This window comes from Grus americana, chromosome 20 (genome assembly GCF_028858705.1).
Source record: "Grus americana isolate bGruAme1 chromosome 20, bGruAme1.mat, whole genome shotgun sequence".
Lineage (NCBI taxonomy): Eukaryota > Metazoa > Chordata > Aves > Gruiformes > Gruidae > Grus > Grus americana.
Window position 1 is genome coordinate 12,350,460 of NC_072871.1, and position 22,833 is coordinate 12,373,292.

Sequence of the window (22,833 nt, forward strand, 5' to 3'; positions counted from 1 at the left end):
GTGGTGACTGACGTTATGAAGGGGAAAAAATTACTCCGGAGAGACATAGTGTGTAATGGAAAGAGAACCGGCGGCTTTCATCGCGCCGGCCGTCAGTCCCGGCAGCCAGGAAAAGCTCATTCACCCATTCCTGAGAAGACGACTGAGCTCACTGCTGCACCGAGGAGAAAACTAAGCGGTGAATAGAGATCTGCGGGGAAAAGTCTTTCCGCTTCCCTTCCCCACCCTGGCTGGCACACACGAGCACGCAGGCCAAGGGCTTGCTCGTGTCTATTCCTGTCTTGACTCCTCTGCATCTCCAGTTACTCTGCAGATCAATAGGGACAGGATGGAAGAAATAAAAAAAAAAAAAAAGAAAAAGATACCAAGAAAGAAAGAAGAGAGTAAAAATGCAGTCGGCCATGAACAGAGAAATGGACCTGGCTGAGGTTGTGGGAGGAGGAGATGCAGACGGAGGGGGCAGAGGGGGCCCTGAAGCACCAGCCCATTGCACCAGCACCCAGGAGGGGAGCGGTGACCCTCAGGATTCACCAGACCCTCTAGAGATCCCGGCAGACTCTTGAACTGCCCCGGTCCCTCTGGCCTACAGGAGGAGAGAAGGCAGCAAACTCCTTCCCCTTCTGCACATGTCCTTAGCTCCATCTCTTTCTGCTTTTCCCAAAAGCTCTGGGAGATGGCAGTGAGCGGTTTTCCTTGGGGGGAAGCAGAGGTGAAGGACAGGGTGCGCCTGGACACGTGGCCCAGGGACATCAGAGAAACCTCTCTGAACCCAGCAGTTAAGGCTGAGGCATGAGAAGCCACTCTGGCTCGTGGTCTGCTCGGAGGGAAAAGCATTTTGCTCTTCCCTTGACTGTGAACATCAACTGGAAATGAGCTGCCATGCGTCTCATCGCCCTGCGGGTGCTGCCAGCTGCCTGCCAAAATCCTGGAGCTGTACAGAGGCACAGGCGATGCCACGCACCGCTCCTCCGATGCCACGCACAGCGGCAGGCACCGCTCCTCCAACCTCCCAGGGCTGATCACATCTCTAAGTCACCGGCACCTCTACTCTCCGGCTGGGATTTTCTGGCTGCTTTTTGCCTTTGAGCCTTCATTTCTCCACCATCATCTTCCCTCTCGTGTTCCATGACTCCCGTAGTGGGTCTCTAACACTACCCTCCATTTTATCTGGGCACTGTCCTCCTGTTCCCACGTCCTGGAAGAGGCACTGTCCATCCCCTGCCCTGCCTCGCCGCTTCCCCGTGCAGCGCTCCTGTCAGGCTCACATTGATTTCTCCTCTCTTCCTCTCATAACCCACCCCTTGTTGAGCCATACACAAGATTTAATTTGGTTTTAGTCCCTGCACTGTAACTGGCTTTGCTTACAGCTGGAATTAGATTGCTTTCCAGTGAAAAAAAACCTACTTGCTGGGACCAGGATAATCACAGGAACAGAGTTAATTCACATGAAGCTTCTCCACCTCATGCACCACTTATCCACAGCTCCTCAGCCGCTCGTCCTGCCCTGCACCCATCGGTGCTGTAAGAGTCAGCCCAGGACAGGCATGGACTTCTTCCTCATCCATCCATCCAGGATGAGCGTCCCCTTCTCCTGGAGACCGGCCCAGCAAGCAGGGACAGCCAAGGAGAGCCAGAGCAATGCAAAGCTGGGTCTCGCTGTAGCTCAGGACTTGGAGTTTGGGCTGGAAAAAGCAGATCTCAGACTTTGCTTTGTCCCTGGCCAAGGAAAAGCCTCTCCTCCCAGAGGCCCTGCTGCATTGGAGGAGTCGCTGTCAGGCAGCTCGTGGTGAGCGCAGCCAAGAGGGAAGCGGAGGCGAGCAGGAGCCGCTGCTCTGCAGCAGCCGCAGGCAGCCGTCCACGCAGGCAGCCGTCCACGCAGGCAGCTGTCCACGCAGGCAGGCGTCCACGCAGGCAGCGCGCCAGCTCCAGGGGGGAGGCCGCCAGGAATTAACCAATGAACCCCAACTCTTCTCATTCTGGCCCCAGCAAAAAAAGCAGCATTGCAGCTTCCACCAGGAGTTTGCAGCCCGATCCTCCCTCCGCAGCCCCGTCCTCAGGATGTAGGTGGCTGCGGACTCTCAGGTGTCTCTTAGAGGTTGTGCTCCCCCTCCCCGTGGTGTTTGAAAGGGTTTTTCTCCCCTGCTCTGGTTGCCTCTTTTCACAAAGTTTGTAGGGATTTTATCTCTTGAAACAGTCTCTGCTGCTATTAAATGGTATTAAATTTGGCCAGTGAGTTCAAAGGCTGGTGGGGGACTGGCTGTGGGGGGAGGAAGGCAGCGAACAGCCAGCACGGTGCTGGTTTGTGGAGAATCCCACCAGCGTAGCCAGATCGTAAAAGAGCTGAAGCAGCACATCCTGCCCAAGGCAGGCAGGAAAGGTAACGGGCTCTGGGGAGGAAGGCATTCACGGGGCACCAGGAGTATTTTAACATGTGTCTTAAAGCATCAAGTATCCTGAAGGTGCTGCGGGTGCAGTGACAAGTCCTTGGTTACCTGCAGAGTCACCTCCATGCTTGGAAGCCAAAAGTCATTGCACCAGGGCATCAGACAGTTAATCCTAATTTACCACTATCTGAGCTGGAAACTCTGTGTGTCCCTGTTCCAGCCCCAGAGCCCAACCAGCCCGAATAAACGGATACGCCAGCTCCAACCCTTCCTGCCAACCACCCTGGTCAGCGCGGGCTTTGGCTGGGAACTGAGCTTTGCCACCGCTGTCAGTAACACCACACATCCCTGCGGGCAGCTCGGCCGCCCGGGGGGAGCGGAGCCGCGGCCAACGGAGCAGGGGGCAGGACTGGCTGTGGCCGGGGGGCAGCAGAAGGCAACGCGCTGGCCTTTTCGCTGGCTTTTTTGCTTGCCTTTGCCTGCTTTTCCTGCCTTCTGCTCTTTGCTGATCTGCCCCACCATGAGCTGTTCTGAGGACCGCGCATGTTTAGTTCGCCTGGCGGTACTGCGGGGCAGGCACAAGACGTCCCTCTGCACATACCTGTACCCAAGCACATTACGGAGCAGCGCTCCTCCGCACCTCTGCCCGTCTGCCCCAGCGCCCCAGGGCTCCTCCCCGAGCAATCCCAGAGGCTGGCACCCCGACACGCTGCCAGCCGAGCGGGGAGCCACGGCTCCTCATCGCGCACAGGCAACCGTGCTGCGGGAGAGACCGAGCCCCTCTGCCTGCTGCTGCCCTCACCGCTGCCTCCTGCCTCCCCCCGCGGGAGGAAAGGGCTCTCCCGTCCCTCGCTGCAGCTTCCTTCCCCTTGGAGCCCGTTCAAAGCCGGCCCCGGTGGCACCTGCAAAACATTTTTGCTTGCAAGTGTCAGAAGCAAACAGTTTGGACCCGATACAAACGGCTCCTCTGTCGCTGTGGTGATTCTTGTTAGCGAGGGGTGGGTGATGGGGAGATTTTTCCCCTCTCGCCTGTAAGTCTCGCACAAGCTGAATCCACAAGCTGGATGGGAAATTAGCCATCTCGGCATTTTTCCACCTTACTTTGCTTTTTCGGTTGATGTCATAACGTAACATATGGCATCGTACAGAGAAATGAAAAAAAAACCCAGGAGAAACAAACCCCCTCCCGCCTTCCCCTGCCCCAGATCTGTCGGGGGGTTTACCCTCACCCCAAACTTCACCTGCTGGAGCCAGGGCTGCTCCAGGGGTGCCGGGATGACCCATCCTGCTTGTACTGGCAGTTAGCTGGATTTTAGTGGGGGTGAGCCTCATTCCTTACCCCCCCAATCCACTAGCATCGCCCCTGAGATTTTTGGGCAGAGGCTGCCTGGGGTTGCGTAGCTGGGGACAGGGTATCTCAGAGGGAACTCGGAGCCCGGCTGTCCATCCAAGCGAGCCACGTCCCAGCTCCCCCCCGCACCGGCTCCAGGAGGACACAGCCTTTCTCTCAGACAATCCTGCGGCAGCCTTGGAGGTGCCCCAGCCGTTCCCTGCAAGGACACATCTGCTTTATTACCGATGCTGCCCTGCCTGGGGAGAGCGGGTATTAGAGGGAGAAACACCGATAATCTTATCGGTCGACAGAAACGCTGATGGCTTAGTTTTCTAGCAGTAACCCTCTTCTCATCTCTCCAAGAAGAGACACCCAAAGAAATACAGCAGCCGTTACCTGCCGGTGACTTCAATGTTGGAGACGGCATAGAAGTACTTGTACAAGTTCTCCCTCTGCACGTAGGTGCCCCCCAGGGCTGGTCTCAGCAGTCTCATCCGCAGGTCGGTCACGGTGAAGAAGTCCTTGAGCCCTTTGGCGCTCTCCAGCCGGGTGTACAAGTTGTCCATGTTCTTGAGGTCAGGGCCAGCAAAGATGGCAAAGCGGTCCCTCACCTCGAACCGGACGGTCTTCTCTTTTTTGGAGCCCGCCCAGCGGGAATACTCCTCCGTGCAGAGGACCCTGTTGGCACTGGTGGTGGAGAGGTCCCGGACCCTCCGTGCTGGCATGCTGAAGGCCTCCATGCAGTCATCTGCATAATACTGGTACGGGTGCCAAGTCCTCCCATTGTCCAGCGACTTCTCCAGCATCATGATGGTGGGCCGGCCATACTCGAAGGTTATCACGATGTCGTCCGTCAGCTCGATGCTCTTGTTCCAGGACAGCGTGATGTTGGCCAGCAGCGGCTCCGGGTACCGGCGCCATGTTACGCTCTGCCAGTACGTGGCCAGCCCTTCGTCCTCGCTGTCAAACATGAGTTTTGGCGGGTGGGCCAGGTCCGGGTTGGAGGCGTCACACTCATCGCTGCACAGGTACGGGTTCTCCTGGAACAACAACAACGGTCACGAGAGAGAAAGGCAACGCCTGGGCATCGCCTGGGCATCGCGTGGGCATCGCGGGCACGCGGCCGAGCTCGCACCGTTTTAGTCACTGCTTGTGTCAAATGTGAACTACTGGGCTGCACTGGGGCATGCCGGGGTCTGGCTCCGGATGATGCTGTTTCTGAGCATGAATTTAAGACAGAAATATGTGGCTTTGCCTTTTCTAGAACAGCTGAGCTGTTTCCTTCAAAAGGCCCTTCGGGAAAAAGGCCTTTCAGTTTGGCACGGGGGCAATTTTCATAGAAAGCACTTTCACTTTCCCCGAGACGGTCTCTGAGAAACTTCGCTTAAGCTTGGCCGAGTTACAAGCCTACGGAAAGCTCCGTTCAGCCCTGCTCCCTTGCAGGAACCGGATGGCTGAAATCCCCAAAGCACATGCATGCCTCTGATGGCTCCTGATGCCGAATGGGCTGGGGACGCGCTGTGTCCCCCCCCAGCGCCTCTGAGCACCGCTGGAGGAGGGAAACCCGATTTCCCAAGCTGGGAGCTGGGACACGACCGGGCGGTAGCGGGGAGGGCAGCGATCTGTGCTCCTGGTGTCTCCGCTGTCCCCGGGACAGCACCCTGGCTCGCGGACAAACAGAGCAGGTACGGCCGGGCTCACGCACTGAGCCCCACGTGGTGACCACTGCTGGTCACTCCTCAGTTCGTGCTACCCAAACCAACCGGAGGCTGAGCTGACAGGGAAGGAATCGGGAAGGGAAGGGGGTAGGCAGCTCCGTGCCCGCCTGCCAGCGCCCAGAAGGGATCTGGGACTCCCGCAGCCTGAACACCGTCCCCAGCCACTTGCTGCTTGTCCAGGTGCCCTCAGCCTGTGGCAAATACCGGACGTCAGTTAATGGCTGTCTTTGCAGAAACCAGGTTACGTAGCTGTGCCTGGCAGCCCCGCTGCCTGCGGGGACAGGCACTTCCCAAGCTGCGCTGCCTTCCCCAGCTGCAGGCAGGAGGTGCCATGGTCCTCGCACAGAGACCACAGTGGGAAGGATGGCTCATCCCACCCAGGTGACAATGTCCGCTGCTGTGTCACTTGTTGCCTGCAGGCCTGGGCAATGGGAGAAAAGGCCCAGGCATCCCATTTTGCCCACAAGTGACAGTGCACAGCCAACCTTACACGTTTTGCAAGGACATATGCACCGAACTGCGCTAAGGACGTATCGTCAAGGGCACGCACCAAATGTTGACGTTTTGGAGGTGGGCATCAGGGTTAGCCATGTCAATGGGTTTATTGCTCATCCATACGTGTGTTAAAGTTCATCATTACAAGCCGCGGTCTCTCTTGCCCTGCAGCTCCTGCCTCCAGGAGCGCGCAGATCACACCTACCTTGGGGATGATGCGGGACTGCGTTATAGTGGGCACTGTCTGCAAAAAATCTCTGCAACACGCTGCAAATCTTTTTTGCATATAAAGCATCTCTTTGCTGTCACTTCACTTCCCTCTCTCACTTAAAATCCAGAGGATCAGGGAGGGAAAGGAACTGGCAGGACAGCAGGCTCTGCTGCAGTGGGACCCTTATTGGGGAAGCTGAGCCACCTGGCAGGGGAGGAGCTGATAAAGTACCTGGAGCTGCTCAGAGCTGATGGCTGGAGGCGAGGAGTCTACGGGGGTGTGAGGTCTGGCCCTCCTGAGCACAGTGCACTTGCAAGGTAAGACTGAGCTGGGTTTTGTGTTTTGGTTTGTGAATGCCTTGTGCGTGGTCGGGAGCCCGTGGGAAGGTGCTGCGTGCAGGAAGCAGCACGCTCCTGCCTGGCCCCGGGGACGTCCTGCAACAGCGGGGCTGTGCTGGGGGCTGCTGGTCCCCAGCTTGCAGGGAGCTGATGCTGGTACCTGGGGGCTCAAAGAGATGAGGTGCAGGGCTGGGGTCTGCGCAGGCTGCTTGTGTCCCAGGGCTGGGAGAGCCCCGCTGCAAGCGTGGGGAAGTGTGGAAAGAAGCTGCTCCTGTGTCCATGGCACTGGGGACTGATCCAGCACCACGGGCTTGCTTTGACCTGGGAAACAGTTGGAGTCTAAGTGCTTGTAACCTGCTTTTAGGGTGTTCCACGTATACCCTGGGCAGAGCAGAGGAGAGGATCTGGCTTGCACAAATGGATGCTCTCAGGTGTGGAGTGCAGCTGTGCTTTGAATGTGGAAAACAAGGTGTGACATGAGGTGCTTTGGAAAAATCTGGGCTCGGCCACCTCCAGTTGGGCAACCAAATGTCCTGGGAACCACTGAGAGCTTCTTCGCTCTGCATCTGTAAAATGGGCCCGTAGTGCCTCCCTGCAGCTCGGAGACACGCGCTGCATGCGAGCAACTGTTTGCACAGCGAGTGGAGGCCACAGCGCCGAGAAGCCTAGAAAAGCTCAGGAGGACATAAATAATTCTGTCTTCTGAGCAGCGTGTGAGTAGCGCGCTGTAAATAAGGCAGAAGGCTGTTCCGCCAGCAGCGGGGATAAAACAAAATAGCGAGCAGCTGATCCGTACGTGAGCACGAGGCTCCTTTGCAGGGGATGCAGCGGCAGCCGTGGGGAGAAAAGGGGACTCCTGTAAACAAAGCGTGCGTTGTCGGGTGTGCATGCACGAGGCTGCCAGGGAAAGCAGCAGAAGCCGGTTGATAAAATGGGGCAAAACTCATACTGTTTTCAACATCGTCTTGCTCTCAGACACGCACCCGCCTGACGGTAAAGCCACGAGTGCCGTGCTGGGGTTTGCTCCTCCTGTTACAGCCTCAGCTCGAGCGACGCGTGGCTTTTGCCATCTCCGTGTGTGCTGGGAGGAAGGGCTGCAGCTGCTGAGCTCCGGTGCGGTGCCCGTCCCTGGAGCAAGGAGGCTACTAAATGGATGCTTTGATGGATGTTTTAAAAGCAAATGGCTATAGTTTTATTATTTTTCACTTGCTTGCAGCTGTGCTGACTGAGCAAGGGAAATGAATGGAGCGCTCAGGTGGGTCAGGTCGAGGGGTGAGGGCACCTGCCCAGGAGCTCCCCACTCCCCTCCCAAAGAGGTGGAAATGTGCCAAGCAAGGGGAGATGCCAGCCGGGGTGCAGCAGGGCTCTGAGCCACACTGGGGGGGGTCCTCTCCTGCTGCAACATGCTGTTCTGGAGCGGGAATTAAAAAAAAACCACCTAAGATATTGACATATTTAATATGCTCTCCTGACTCGTCACGTTCAGAGGAATTGTTTACCTCTGCTAATGAGACACAGCTTCCTGCTGGGGGATGTAACTGCCTCTTAGCGCAGCTTTACAGCGGTGGCTGATGGAAAAGGAAGAAAAATCCCCATCAGCTGAAGTGTGGGGGGCTCTGAGTACGTTTCCTGCACTGAGGCAACATATTGTGTTGCAGTATGGTCCTACTGCCAATGTGGTCATGCAGATGGCTTAACAGGACGGTCCTGAAAAGACCATCCTGAAGGTCCATTTTCACCTCCTGTCTGAAGGAGGGTGCAGCAGTGCAGTGTCTCGGTGGGCTCAGGTGGGGAACTGGCTCGAGGCAGCAGCACAGAAGTCCCTGATAAACCCGCCTTGCTGCTCAGACCAGTCTGTGTGCATGGAGCCGTCCTGGCAAGAGCGCTCTTGCTGTGTGGCTTCCTTCCCTCGCGTGCAGCAGCCGTGGGGCTGCCAAAGCCCCCGAGCTGACGTGAGATGAATTCCACTGAGTATTTGCTGCTAGAGCTGTCCCCAGCGTGGCCACGGTGGCCAGCTTCACCTTCAGGGCTATGGATGGTACTCCTGTCACAGCTTTCTTTGGAGGCTTCTTTAAGCAGTGGCCAAATTATACATGGGGAAGGACTCTGTGACCAAACCACAATAACAAAACATTACCCAGACCATTAAAGGGTGGGAGGTGGGACAGGTTTCCCAGGAGCAGTGAGGGAGGCAACTGAGTCTGACAAGTGTGATCCCCCTCCCAGTGTCCCGTCTGGATGGACAGGGCTGGCCAGGCATGTCCCTGGCAGGGGACCTGGCGGGTCAAGAGCAGGAAGAAGCGGAGCCAAAACTCCGCCTGTCTCCCATATGCTCGTCCCAGAGATCAGGGAATGGAGGTGCACAATCCCTGATGGCTCCTGTACATCTCAACCTGTAAACAAACTCAGCCCAGCAGGCAAGCAAGCCCAAAGATGTCTTTAACCAGCCTGATGCTCTGGAGTGGCACGCGGCTCAAGAGCTGCATGGTTGTAACAGGGCAACACAAAAATAACCTCTAAGTGACAGTGCTGAAAGATGGGGGAGAGCCTCAAAAGCCACCGAGTGAGTCACGCCACTACAGCTTCCTCTGCTAAAATGAAGTGTTCCTTTTTGGTTTTAGGTTTATTGAATTGTCCTTCCTCCATGGGATGCTCAGTGCATTTTCTGCTGGTGGGGTGGTTTGAAGTCAGCCGGGAGGGCAGGGGGGAGCGGAAACAGATGGCCATACTTTGGCTGCTCTGTTGGTCCTCGTAAGATCAGTTATAGCACTATTGAAACAATTCCAGGTATTATTTTTGAATCTGGTTTCCTCCTCCAAGCTGTGTGTCCTCCAAAGAATCTGTCCAAAGTCTCAAGATATTTAGGTCTTCAATCTAAAAGTCAGAATGCATTAGCCAGGCAAACTTGGTCTCAGCGAGCTTAAAATAAACCAGTTCACTTTGAGTCTCATGCTATTAAATCAGTTGTGAGTGTCCTCACGGCAACTAGATGTTGCAGGTTTCCGGCTCTCCAGCATGCTCTTCTGGTTGCTTGTTTCTTGAGGGTGCATCAAAGAGCACCGCAACCTTGCTTAGTCCCAGCAAGGGGCAAATCCTTGGGGGCAAATTGCAAGAGCCTTGTTGTGGACAAGTTGTCCTAACGAATGGCATCATAGCAAGATTGTGCCTCCATGGAGGAAATGGTTTGAGTCGGAAGGGATCTTTAAAGGTCATCTAGTCTACTCCCCCTGCAATGAGCAGGGACATCTTCAACTAGATCAGGTTGCTCAGAACCTTGTCCAGCCTGACCTTGAGTGTTTCCAGGGATGGGGCATCTACCACCTCTCCAGGAAACCTGTTCCAGTGTTTCACCACCTCATGGTAAAGAATTTCTTCCTAACACCTAGTCTGAATCTACCCTCTTTTAGTTCAAAACCATTACCCCTTGTCCTATTGCTACAGGCCCTGCTAAAAAGTCTTTCCCCATCTTTCTTATAAGCCCCCTTTAAGTATTGAAAGGCCACAGTAAGGTCTCTCCAGGCTGAACAACCCCAACTCTCTCAGCCTTTCCTCACAGGAGAGGTGCTCTGACCATCTTTGTGGCCTCCTCTGGACTCACTCCAACAGCTCCATGTCTTTCCTGTACTGGGGACCCCCAAGCTGGATGCAGTATTGGGGGTGGGGGGGGGGGTGTCTCACCAGAGCAGAGGGGCAGAATCCCCTCCGTTGACCTGCTGGTCATGCTGCTGGGGATGCAGCCCAGGATATGGTTGACTTTCTGGGCTGCGAGCACATGTTGCTGGGTCATGTCCAGATTTTTCATCCACCAGCACCCCCAAGTCCTCCTCCTCAGGGCTGCTCTCAATCCCTTCATCCCCCAGCTGGTATTGATGCTGGGGTTTGCCCTGACCCAGGTGTAGGACCTTGCACTTGGCCTCGTTGAACCTCATGATGTTCACATGGGCCAACTTCTCGAGCTGGAAATATGTCCCAGTCCTGGTGAGTGCAAACCCAGCCCTTGGGTTTTGCCTCTTCTCGGTGCCTGGGGTCGGTGCTGGGCAGAAATGCTGCAAAAAGGACTTTCTGAAGGTGACAGCGGGGACTTGCTCCTTGAAGAGGATTTCTTAAGAAACAAGATATTGCTCTGACAAGGCGTGATGACAGGGATCCAGGATGCTGCAGCAAAGCTATTCCCCACCTTGCTGGGGAGGGAGGGAATGAGGTGGGGGGAAAACAGCCGCAATAAAAGGCCCCGGTTTTACAAAGCCCAGCTGGTTTCTAGGGCTCTTAATGAATGCACAAAGTTGTTTTGCTTTTTTTTTCCTGGCAGATAATGCCATTTTTAAGCCTCATAGCATAAAATTATATATTTTTGTAGGTGAAATTACTTGATTAATCATTAAGCTGTTGAATATTTAAAACAAACTAGACATCTGCTGTGAATGGTGAAAGCTGCACAGAAATAAAACTGCAGCTTTTAGATTTCCATGCCAAAGGGAAGCTGGAAAGCAATTGCTATCATTAGCTACACAATGAAGAAAAATAATAAAAATAATAATAATATTGGGGGGGGGGAACCCAAGATTTGAGCAAGGAAAAATAAGTAGATGATGTGAAAGTTAGTACTGCTGGGCCAAGGATGCTCATCACAGCTCTCATAACCTGGTGTGGTTCGTTTAATGGTGTCCTGGCCCAGGGAACCCCCAGGAGTTGCTTTGCCTTCAGGGGTCTCTTCTGCTTGATGGAATTGTGTTAAGCTGAGGCCTCTGCTACAACCTAGGTCACCCTGGGACTAACTTGGTTTTAATTATAGTCAGTCTCCTAATAAGAGTAATGACGAGGTCTTATCAACTTGTGCTGGTTTTGAGATCCAATTTTTAAATTTTTTTAGTTGTGGGGGGGGAGGGAGAAATCCTCGTTTTTTTTTTTTATAGGAGTATTTTTATCAAAGGGGACAAAAAGTTAAATGCATTTCTTTGGCACAAAGATCTATTCTGTTGTGTGAGTTTCTCTTGGGTCCTCTCTTTTGTAGTGTGTTTTTTCCCCAAGAACTGGCTCTCAAACCCAACCAGACAGCTCTCAGACCGTGTGTGTCTCCAGGCTTTCCTGCAAGCCCTGACAACGGTTGGGACTGGGCGCCGTTTGGTCGCCCCCTCCGTAGCCTGAAGAGACAGGTCTGGCTCCGTTGACCGAGGAGGAGCTTGCTGCAGACTCTGAAATGAGAGATCTGCTTAACAACCAGGCTGCTGGAGCAGACAGGAGGAGGTCTGGTGCCCACCGAAGGCTGTCCCTCCTGGCCTTGGCGGGGCAGCCGGGACCGGCGGAGGGGCTGTGGGTGAGGAGGGTCTGCATGGCGCTGCCCCTCTTACCTACACGTTTTCATCCAGTTTTTCTGAGCGGCACAAGTAATTCAGGGGAAAAACATCCCTGTGCAGAACAGCGTTTTGGTGGGCAGAGAGTTGGGCAGTTGCTGGAGTGATTTCAGTGGGGCAGGCGACAGCACAGAAACCTCCTTCCTTCCTTCCTTCTTGGGAGTGCATGCAGCCAAGGACATCTCTGTCTCAACCTCCCCCCAGGAGGGGACAATCCCCTCCTTAGCACCCGCCTCATCCATCCATGATGCTTAAGGAGCTGTTGGGTGCATCCCAAGGCCCTTCTGCTTCTCGCAGTGCCCCTACGACCCTGCCTTTGATTTTCTGCTTAAAGGTTGGCCGATGAGGTTCACAAAGTCCCCGCGTTGCCTCGCACAGCAACTAAGTCCTTAAGTCGGTATCAAATTTCCTCCAGATCCTGCAAAACAACCGCATTGGCAAAATCCTCGCGTGCACCTGATCCCTCCTGCCCTGCTAACATCCCTGCCGTGGACCGGTGCTGCCGCGGGTGTCCTGCAGCCTCCCCTTCCCTGAACAAGTCACGGGGAGGACCGATGGCCGTGGGAGATGGGGGTCCCCAAGTCGTAGAGGGCAGCAGGGACCAGCCCGCTCCATCGCTGCCTCTCCCGCGGGTGCTCTGCATACATTCCCCGCTAAGTTTTATTTTGCACCATTGGCTTCTCCCCTTGCCGTTCCCCATCCAGCACCAAGCTGGATCTGTTTGCTCAGGAGGTTGCAGGATAAAGCTGAAATGATCATCTCGGTGCGTTTGCTTTCCTGCTGCTTTACAATCAGCAGAGTTCCTCGGATTCACACTGGGATTGAGCCGCGGGGCATCGCTTTGCCTCCGTCCCCTTCTCCAGCATCCCTGTCTCTGCCAGCACTTCGCAGCGTTCTCTGTCCCTGTCCCAGCCGGGCTGCGGGTTTGCTCCGGTGCCCGTCAGCACCAAGAAATAACCCGCCGGGTAGGGGAGATGCCATCCCCGACCCAGCTCTGGTGGCAACTGCCTTTACCCTCTCCACTGATACTGAGTTAAATCTATTTTCTAGATTTAGATTGACTTTTCTATCTATTTTTGACAAGGGCCACGCTGAGCTTCCTTGTTTTTTCTTCCAATAACTGCTCCAGGACACGATGCTCTTTCCCAAACAGAATTGCATTTACCTGGGAGAACACGCAGGCTTGTCCTAACGTCATTACGGGGTATTTTCACTCTTGCTGCTCCTGACCTGAGGGGTCAACTGCTCTATCTGGATTTATGAAAAGACAAGGTGATTTTATGATCAAAAATAACATTTGTGGGTAATTAAATCTCATGCTTCAGGGCATAAACCATAACCTGCCAGTGGCCAGGATGGGACTCCCAAAGAACTGGAAATACTCTCCGACAATTAATTTTCACTCTATTCATGGGCTGGGAGGGATCAGAGGGGTGAAACAACCGTAATTAATTTAGAGCGATTATTTCCAACAGCTGGCAAGTGGCATAACTCGCTGGCAGAGATGGCTGGGAGCACGGAGATAATTGAGGAGAAACGCAAGGCTCCTCTCGAGCCAAACAGCCCCGCGCTGGCCCTTCCCCGTGAGCCAAGGGTGCCCTCCTCGCCTGATGCCCCGGGGGACGTGGGGGGACGTGGGGAGGCCGTGCAGAGCTGCCTGGCCGGGATCCGCTCCTCTTGCACAGATTACACCGTCCCTCGGTGCCCGTGCCGGCTTTCCCCGCAGCTCGGCTGTGACTTGAACCCGGCAAATGTCTCGGGTACAGCTTCACCCGCGCTGTTTTGGGACGCCCGTTGGCGTGTGGGAAGGGTCTCTGACGGGGCCAGCCCCACGGTGTCGGACTGCGGAGATGCTGGGGGCGCTCGGAATGCAAGTTGTGCCTTTTCAAAATGAAATCTTAACAGCTTTCTTCAAGGTGCTGCTGTGCGGCAGCTGCCTGAGAGCTGCTCGGGTGCTTGGGAACGCTCCCAGCAAACCCCCGATCCGCGCGCCCCGCGGGCGTTGCTCCCTTCTTCGTGGTAACCCTCCAAAGAGATGTTTTTAAACCTGTGCGCGTGGGCAGGCTCTGGCGAGGCACATCCGCAGTTCAGTGAGGGGTTACTTCTGTTTCACCCCCGCAGGGGAAGGGCAGCCCCGGCCGGGATGCAGCGGGCTCTGGGGCAGGGAGCCTTGCGGCCAGGGATGGGATGGGAGCTCGGTGGGGCTGGTGGGTGGTGGGGTGGCTTTCTTGCTCATGTGCCCTTCCCTCACCGCCTCCCTCTGCCCAGCCATTTCCAAGGGATTCTTATTAGGGCAGAGACAGCAAAAGGGAAGAAACCCATCCTCAGTAACAGGCTGTTTGCTGTTTACGAGCAGGTAAAGGCAGAGCTGGAATGAATTATTAATAGGGTGGAAATGGGGTCCCTCCACAGATCTGCTGCTAATTCTGGCTCAGCTGAATGTCACTCCCTCTGCCTCCCCCCGGCCGTGGTTTGGGGGATTGATTGCTCCTCCGCTTCCTTCCCCTTCCTCCCGGATCGGAGGTTGTTCGAGCGCAAGGTGACCCCTCGGCACGGGCGCGAGGACACGCTTCGCCTGCGTGCGGGATTCGGGAGAGCGTGAGTCAGCAGAAACCGGCACCGCCGGCTTCGCAGCACGGCTCTTAGCGAGCACACGCCGGGACACGCTCAGCGAGACATTTTGCTTTGCTTTTTGCCTCTTCCCTTTGGCCTGAAGCAGATACTCATTCACCGAACAGCGTGCCGCTCGTTCAAGGCTCTCGGGCTCCCTTGGGCCCGTCTCTCCGCCAGAGCAGAGATTCAGCCTGAACTCGTGGCTGCTCTTCCCCTTCCCCCTCCAGCCTGCTTCTGAATTCGAGAAGCATCTCGTTCGTATTTCATCCTAGCTCAGCACTATGTCCTTCTCTCCACCAGCCGTGGGGAAATGTCGCAGTGCCAGACAGGGTCGTGTGGTGGCACCGCGATGTCCTGTCTGCAGGTGGGGAAACTGAGGCAGGAAGGGATTTCAGGAGCAGGTCCGGGCTTCACCGGGAGCGTTGGGGGCTCCGCTTTTCTGAAGATCGAGCTTCCCCAGGCACCTGCTGCTGGGCAAACTACTGGCTCCTTCACCCAACCTTGATGTGAGGGTCAAGGCAAACTGTGAGGGTCAAGGAAATCTCTGCTCTTGCCCCACGCTGTCTCAGAAACTCTCCCCGTAGTCTGCTTGGTACCTCCATGAAAAGGGTCTGAACCGATCTTTGCATGTAGGTGGTACCACCTCTGCAGCAGGCTGACATCCAGGCAGGCAGCATCCTCTCCGCAAAGGGAGGATCCGGAGGGAGCTACTGCTTGTCACGCACGAGGACCAACCCAAGTCCCCTGCGACCCTCGCAATGCAGCCGGCACCACTCGTGCACAGACACAAATCCCTTCGTGCCCGCTCTGGCTAAGCCAGAAACAGCCAGAAAATCTGGTGACATGATGCGTTTTAACCTCCAGACTGAAATCAGCCCCATCCACAGGTGACCTCTCCAAGAAGGGACCCTGCTCGCAGGGTGACCTCGGGGCAGCGCTTCCACGTCCAAAGCCCTGGGATGGCCGGGCAGCAGCTCAGCGTCTGCTGCAGAATCCACTGCCCGGCACCTTGTCCTGAAAAACGCGTGTGCAGCCGATTTGTGGGTGACACAAGGGTTAACGCCGCCTGGAAAATTCCACTCCTAAGCAGATAATCTCGCCTGTGCTGGGCACACACACGCATCACCCGCAGCCTGGCCTCCCATGGAACAATTTTTGAGCAGCTCTTCCTTTGTGAACTGCTAATCCCCCGGTGAGCCGCTCTAACCCCGTCCCTCCTGGCGCCCTGGGCTCACCTCCGCACCCGCCTCGCCGCCGAGGCTGCACCCCTGCAACTCTTCCTTTTGTGAGTTTGTGGATTACGGGGTGACCTAGAGCCCGAGATCGGAAGCTGATGAACCAGACACCCCTGAGCCAGCGATCGTGGGCACGCGTTCAGAGACGTAGGCGTTTAATCCCGTTGACTGCTTTTTAGCTTGTCTCCAAACCTGGACTTTCTGTACCCAAGAGTTGCAAGCTTTGCTCTTCCCAGGGCACTTCCCTGAAGCTTGTCTACAAATTAAGCTGCTTGGACCCTGCCCCATCCCTTCTCTGCCAGATTATTAAGCCCTCGCATCTTGCTACAGAGACGCATCCATGTCCGCAGCCCCTACCAGCAGGAGCACAACAGCAGCGACCTGTGTGCTGGGCTCCGAGTGCATTATTGATTCAGGACTGAGAAAATGCTTAGGAAGTAGGAAAAGTGTCCTGTTCTCTAAAAGCTTGTGCGCCTTGTAAGCTCAATACATGCAGCCTTTGCAGAGAGGCTCGCTACGCCGCTATTAATATTTTATTCTGTAAGAGAGGCCCTGATAGTTTGAATGGGGGAGGGCAGGACACGGAGGCTGAGGGTGGGAAAGGCGAGGGAGCGGAGGCTCCTCTGTGGTCCTCAAACGGAGGTGCAGATCTGCCCCAAAGCCTTTGCAGGGGGAGGGTGGCTGGGTGGCAGATACCCCTGCACCCACCCCTCCGCCTCCGAGCAGGGCTCCTGCGTCTGCTGCATCAAGCACTCTGCTTTTGCTGTTGCGTGCAAAGTGTTTGGCTGCTTTATGCTCTATTTTAGGGGCCACGTTTCAGCAGGTGTTTGTTGGTTGCTGGGATGGTGCTGTGGTCAGCCTGACACGTGTCCTGGCTGCTGTGGGGGCTGTCCCCGAGAGCAGGACTGCGATCCTCTCCTTTAGAGGGCTCCTCCAAACCCCCTTAATGGCAGCACCGTGGAGCTGAAGCGTCCGACTTAGCCAGGGGATGGCTGGGTGTAAAAACCAGTTGAGTCTGTGCTAGTTCTCCCACTGGGATATTCCCACAAAAGGGACGAGGAGGTTGCCAAGGGCAGGACTGGACACGGTGGTGGCAGCATCCACGTGGAGCTCAGCGCTGGGACAGCAGAGACCCATCGCCCACGCCAGAGCGTGCAGCAAAATGGGCATCAGTCCTGGGCTGCGGGCACGTGGGCGCTGGAGCCGCCCGGCACCGCTCACGGGTGGGTGACCCTGCTGCCCCCCCGGCACCCGTCACTGCGCCGCTCTGATCGTACGCTGGCACTCGCCTTCCCATGCGACTTGTCTCAGGCTGGAGTTGCGGTGCCATGCACGGAGCTGCTCTGGGGAGGGCAGCCTGCCGTGTTGGTGGCTTCTGCAGAGATGCGAGTGAGCGGGAGAGGTGGGAGCCAGCTGGGATGTGACCCAACCCGGTGGCTCTGCATCGCTGTGTGCCGGCACCCACTGCGCTCCTGGACGAGCAGCCCCAGGCAGTTCCCTGTCGTGGCTGGAGCCTGCTTGGGCACAGCTGACGAACGGAGCCGCAGGTTCCCCTGCGCCTGCCCGCTCGTAGCGCAGAGCAGATGTGCGGAGGCGCCGGTGCCAGACGCTGGAGCAAGCGCAGGTCGGGGCAGTGGAGCAGAGCAGGTGCAGAGTCGGTGCTGAAACGTGCACTCTCCATGGGGCCTGGTGACCCTGTCTGAAAGGTGGGGGTGCTCGCGGGGAGCTCTCGGGACACGTCTGAGGCTGCAGGCAGGGTTGGGGCACTGCATGGCAGGGGATGGCATACCTGCCTGGGGCGAGGGCTGGAAGTCCAAACTGCTGTTTGCTGGTCGGTCTTAGCCAGGCATCAGCTCCTCCAGGAGACAGACATCTCCTGGATGGTCATCAAGCAGTGCTTCACAGTCCACAGAGCAAAAAGCCCCTTTGGTGTTTGTGTTCCAGCACAGGAACCCGTGTATTGCCTTGAACTGCCCAAGTAATGCCCAGGGCACATTCAGCACTGCAGGCTGGGTGCCCGAGGAGATGGACGCCTTCGGGAGGGCGGCAGCAGCGGTGCTCACGCCATCTCGGTGGAGAACTCCTGCTAAGCAGGTCAGCAACAGCTCACGTGTGTAATGACTCCGGCAAGTCAGAAATTTGGGCTCTGCTAGCCAAGCGTTGCCGAGCTGCTGTTGCTCACGCTTGATGGAGCTCCCCATCTAGGTCAGAGGAGGAATTCATTAACCTCGGGACCCCCTGGCCATCGCGGCACTGCTGTAAGCTCTGCACCCAGCCGGGCAGGGACGGTGTGGGGTGCGCACAGAGCGACCGCTGGCTCCCCACCGCCCCGTCCCCCTCCCTGGTGGGATGCAGGGGTCTGGTTGCTTCTGGCGAGTGGGGCTGAGCTCAGCAGGAAACAGTGACGCCGCAGGCGCCGTGGCTCTGGCGGGGACGGGGGCAGTCACTCCTAAAGGCCCCTCTGCATCTTTGTTGTGCTGTGGGGGCTGCAGGGGAAACGAGGCTGCTGCGAAGGAAGGGGCTGTGCCGGTTGACTCGTGGGGGGGGGTTGGTGCTGCTTGGCCGTGTTTCCGTTTTGGTTTCTCCAGAGCAATGGCATGAGGCAGGTGCGGAGCTTGGATGGTCCCCACTGAGGACATCAGGATTGCTTGCTCGTTGCTGTGCCGCCCCAGAGCGTAGCCATGGGGGGGGGGAGAGGCGCCCATCCAGCGCCGGACGTGATTTTGCAACCTCACTTCTGCAGTTTGCTGCCTGTTGCTGCTGCAGACGACCCAGCCGTTGCTGCACACAGCGCTGCAGCCAAGCGCTCAGCCCCACAGCTGCTGCACGAGTGGAAAGGAAAGCGGTTTGGGATGTTTTGCAGAGGGGATTTTTCAGACAGATCAGTGAACTGCTCCGACCGACCGTGGCTCCGCAGGCTGCAGCGGGGACGTGGCTGTCACTCGTGTGGGACAACAGGCAGGGTCATGGGGCTGGGTCAGCCTAAGCCCCGCGCCTCAAAATCCTGACAGTGAAAATGTTGTTCGGGGTCTGAAACTGTAATCAGGCTCAGCTAAGGCTAAAACTGGACTTTCACTTAGGGAAAGCGGAGCGTGGTAGGAGAGCGCTCATTCCCACTCAGGCAGTCTTGACTGCAGCGAGAATTCCTTTTAAAGTTTAATGGGAGATTGTTTCTATGCTATAGAATACAATATAGATTTAAAAAAAATAAATAGGAAGGACTGCCCTGAATCTCTTCAGCTTCAAAAGTTGCTTATGCAAAACTGTGATACCTGGAGCTGGCGCGTGAGCGAGTGCAAGAGCTGCTGTAAGAGCTGCTCGCCCGGCTCTGGCCACACTCCCCAGCAAGTCTTTGGAGTCAGTTCTCTCCAGCTTTTCCCTTCCAGACGCTGTTCCCTTTGAAGAGTAAAGCTTTTCTTAAAAACAGTTTATTCTTCCCCATCTCTTTCAAGATGGGGGTAAACTTTCTGCTCACTGTACCAATTAAATCCACTTGACAGCTTGATTTTTATCGCTGTGTCTTTTCCATCAGCAAGTAGAAATGATCCTTGTGAGGGGAGCAGCATCCCGCTTTACAACAAGATGAATCCCGAACTGGGCATTTAAGGAAATTGCTATGGACTGCGAGGGGAAATCCCGTTTGCTCAGCACTCTCTAATTTAAAGCTGAATTGTATTCTTTCATTTTCTGTAAAGCCGCTGCTTTTATAACACTGAGATCCTGCCACGCTCTGGAGTAGCCTCTGTGGTAGGAGGGCAGGAGGGTGTAATTTGCTGAGCTGCTAATAACATGCAATCCAAGGGTCTAGCCCCAAGGGCACGGAGCTGCTGATCTTGACTTCAAACAGTGTTCTCTGCAGCAACCCTGGTGCTGAGGAGTGATTAAGGGGGGGAACAGAACCGAAAGGCCCCAGCCCTCTCTCCCACGGTTGAAAGCAATGCCGTGATGGGTGCAAGGGGTGGATTAGGAAACCTTCATCTGGATGGAAACGGCAGCACTTGCCTGTTCCAGGCTCTCCTCAAAGGAAAGGGGAGAATTTTCCAGGTGTTACTTTAATGTACTGGCGGGTTCGAGGGGTAAGGGGGGCTGTTAGCACGTTACAGATGTGAAAAGAAAGATGCGGCTTTCCGTCCCCACAGCCCTGACCAAGATGTCATGGGCAATTTGGCAGCAGGCAGTGGATTTCTTGTGCTGCTGAATTTTGGCATAAAGACAAAATAATTGTCCCTAGCGCCATATAGGTCCCAAAAGGAAGGGCAAAGGGGAGCTCTGTCTCCCAGCCCTCTGCTAAGGCCAAGGATGGATTTGCAATCAACAGTGGGTAGTGCTGGTTTACTCGAGGAGGAGAGAGAACATCCACTTTTCTTGAAAGGGATTTTTCATTTGACTTGTCTGTGGGCTCTGCTCAGCCCAAAGACCGCCCTTGAACCCTGGGGCGGTCGCAAGGCTGAGGACCCCTCGCGCTCTGCCCCCCGAGTCTCCTACCTGAAACACGGCGCAGGGACAGCACGGGCACGTCCCATGGGATGGGTGGGCTGGGGAAGGGCTGCGGGTTTTGTGTCTGCTCAGCATACCAGAAGGGAAGAACCCATCCTTTAACCACCACATCATGCTGCATCTTTAAAAATGCTTTTGGAAGAGCATCTCTGAAGCACATCTCCATTTTTCTGTCTTTCTTTAAAAACTTTGACATTAGTTTTAATGATCCCACAATTCTACTAAGAAAAACAGTTCCTTAGTACAAGCCTTATAACCACATGTCATTCAGAAAAGTTTAGCTAAGAATTAAACAAAACATCAAATTTGGCTGAACGCGTAATGAATAAATAAAGCCTTTTCTTTTCATGTACCCGTGCCAAAATCAACAACCTCTATTAGCTGATGAAACAATGCTGACGCCAAATAAAAATACCCCTGACCCATCAATATGGGCTCAGAGCTCGGCCCTGCATCAGAGCGTGCTGTCTGAACAAGAAACGCTGCCTCGACGCCTCTGGGGGGGAACGGGCTCCCGTCGTGGCGGTGAGCCTGTGCTGCTGGCTGGGTGCGGGGAGCTCTCACCGGGGTGTCAAGGAGCAGTGAAACCGTTCTGTGATGGCCGCTGGCTCGCAGGCTGCCTGCTACGGACACCTCTCCTTGCTTTTGCTGGAATGATTTAGAAATCCCCTGAGCTACAACTCTCTTTGGAGCAGGGCTTTGGCGTTTGCTTGCTCCCCGCTGCCCGCCCCGTGTGTAAATTGCCCACAAAACTTGTGTATTTTTTTATCCTGTGTGCAAAACGCCGATGCTTCAAAGTGAAATTCTCAAAGGTCCCTACTCAGTATCAAAGAAGTGCCTCAGCATCTCAATAGCTGGGAGCACCCTGCCAGCTCCGCCACCCTCCTCCTCCTCCCCGGGAGGGGGGACGGTGAAGTAACGCCGCATCTCCCCTCTGCCCCATGCAGATCATGCAGCTTTGCTGTTCCCCAGCCGCGCCTGTCCTGCAAACCCCTCTCATTTGAAATCTGCGTTTAGCTGCTCCATGCCGTCCCCTGGATGTGATCTCTGAAGTTTCACCCCTCCCTTGACTCCCCTGGTTCAAAGATCCGTTCCCTAGTAGCCTTCAGTCACGCTTTTAGAGTCATTCAGGCTTTTATTTACTTATCCATCTGTCTGCCTGCTCCCACCACTCCCCCTGCCCTGCCAGGAGGTAAAGTACAATTAATTTTTCAGGTGACCCTGCCAGAAAGGCATTGACATGAATATGAGAAGGTTCAGAAACTGTGGAAAAAGCAAAACCCCCAACCTTAATAAGCAGCAAAACGCTTCCCAGCCAGAAGGGAGCAGCCAGAGCTGACTCAGACTGCTGTAAAACAGAAAAGACAATCCTCCAAATAATTCCTGCAAGCCCCCAGACGCCCCTTTTTGCAGAACTCTCTGAGCGCTGCTCAAAGTCGTCAGAACCGAAGCAGGTGATCCTGTGGGCTGGGCAATGCCTCCCTGGGACTGGTACAGCCTCGGGAAACACTCGCTGTCTCACAGGTCCTGACTTTCACCAGGACCCTCGTCCTCCGCCTGCCTGCAGCAATGCCCTGCACAGGGACGCTGCCCAGCTCCCTCCCGTGTCTGCTTAAGTGTGGAGGGATGTTTGTGTGTCTTTAATTTCGATTTCAGTTGTCTGAGCAGTGCAGGCGTCCTGCCGGGCTGTGCTTAATTCTGAGTAACGTTAGTTTAACTGCACGGGCAGTGCCCTACTGTTTTGAAAGACACCTAAGAAAGCAATATAGTCACCATAAGAACTTCTCTGTTGGAAAGCCAGGCTCCTAGGAGAACCCACCTGTTAGACAGAAATAATTAAAACCTGAAGAGAAAGGATAACAGGACACCAAAAGGCATCTGAACAGGCTGGCCGGCAAGGAGCTGCGCGGGGTGCGTGCCAGCCGCTAACCCTCCCCTCTCGCTGCAAGGGCCGGGGCTCCGAGGTTGTAATGATCGGTGGGCAGCGACATTGATTTTTGTCCAGCGCTTCCTTTGCGCTGGGGTAGCAAAACTCCGCTCGCGTCCTCTGCGGGCTCCGCTCGCCTCGCTCTGCACGTCAATAGGTGTCAAGTCACCGCCCAGGACTGGCGATGGAAAGGCCATTTCTTGCTGATTCCACTTTCTACTGACCATAAGGGGGATGCTCAGCAGTAAATGGCCACGTGTCATTCTCTGTGACACAGGCTGCGAAAATTTACCTTGATGGCCTCCCAGCACACACCAAGTCCTTAGGCTGGACTGCAGCCACCTCCTGCTCTGCGCTAAGTGCTGGGTGGTGGGCTCCTTGCTCACCTTGGCAGGGCTGCTCTTCACCTGCTTCGCTTCTAAAACTCTCAAATCCTCTGGAGAGGACGGCGCTGGTGCAAGATGGGGGAGAAAGGGCCATGAATAGAGTGGGATTTCATAAACCTATCCCAAAAATCTAAAAAATAACTTGCAATATATTGCTCCTGTTCTTAGCATGATTCTTCATCGGGGAATTGCTCGCGGACGTTGCTGTGAATGCTGGTTTCTGTTTCAGGAGATGAGAGCTGGGCCAGGCGTGCACCCCGGGGTGAGGCAGGGACAGGAAGGCAAATCCATGTTTTGCATTTGTGTAACTCCCATTCACGGCTGCACACGGTGTTTGCAAGTGTT

At 55.4% G+C, this 22,833-nt stretch overlaps 1 protein-coding gene across 6 annotated transcripts in view; it reads right to left on the reverse strand.

Moving 5' to 3' along the window:
• Nucleotides 1-22,833, reverse strand: part of NTNG2 (netrin G2) — a 54,304-nt gene that overhangs the window by 25,869 nt on the left and 5,602 nt on the right. For 5 of the 6 annotated variants that reach the window (XR_008580041.1, XM_054849086.1, XM_054849084.1 and 2 more), the window contains exon 3: nt 4,114-4,757. Coding sequence is in view for 5 of the 6 variants with exons in the window: in XM_054849086.1 (XP_054705061.1) it covers nt 4,114-4,757 (644 nt within the window). In the remaining variant the exon portion in view is untranslated. The remainder of the gene's footprint in view (nt 1-4,113; nt 4,758-22,833) is intronic. The other variant, XM_054849083.1, reaches the window with a different exon arrangement.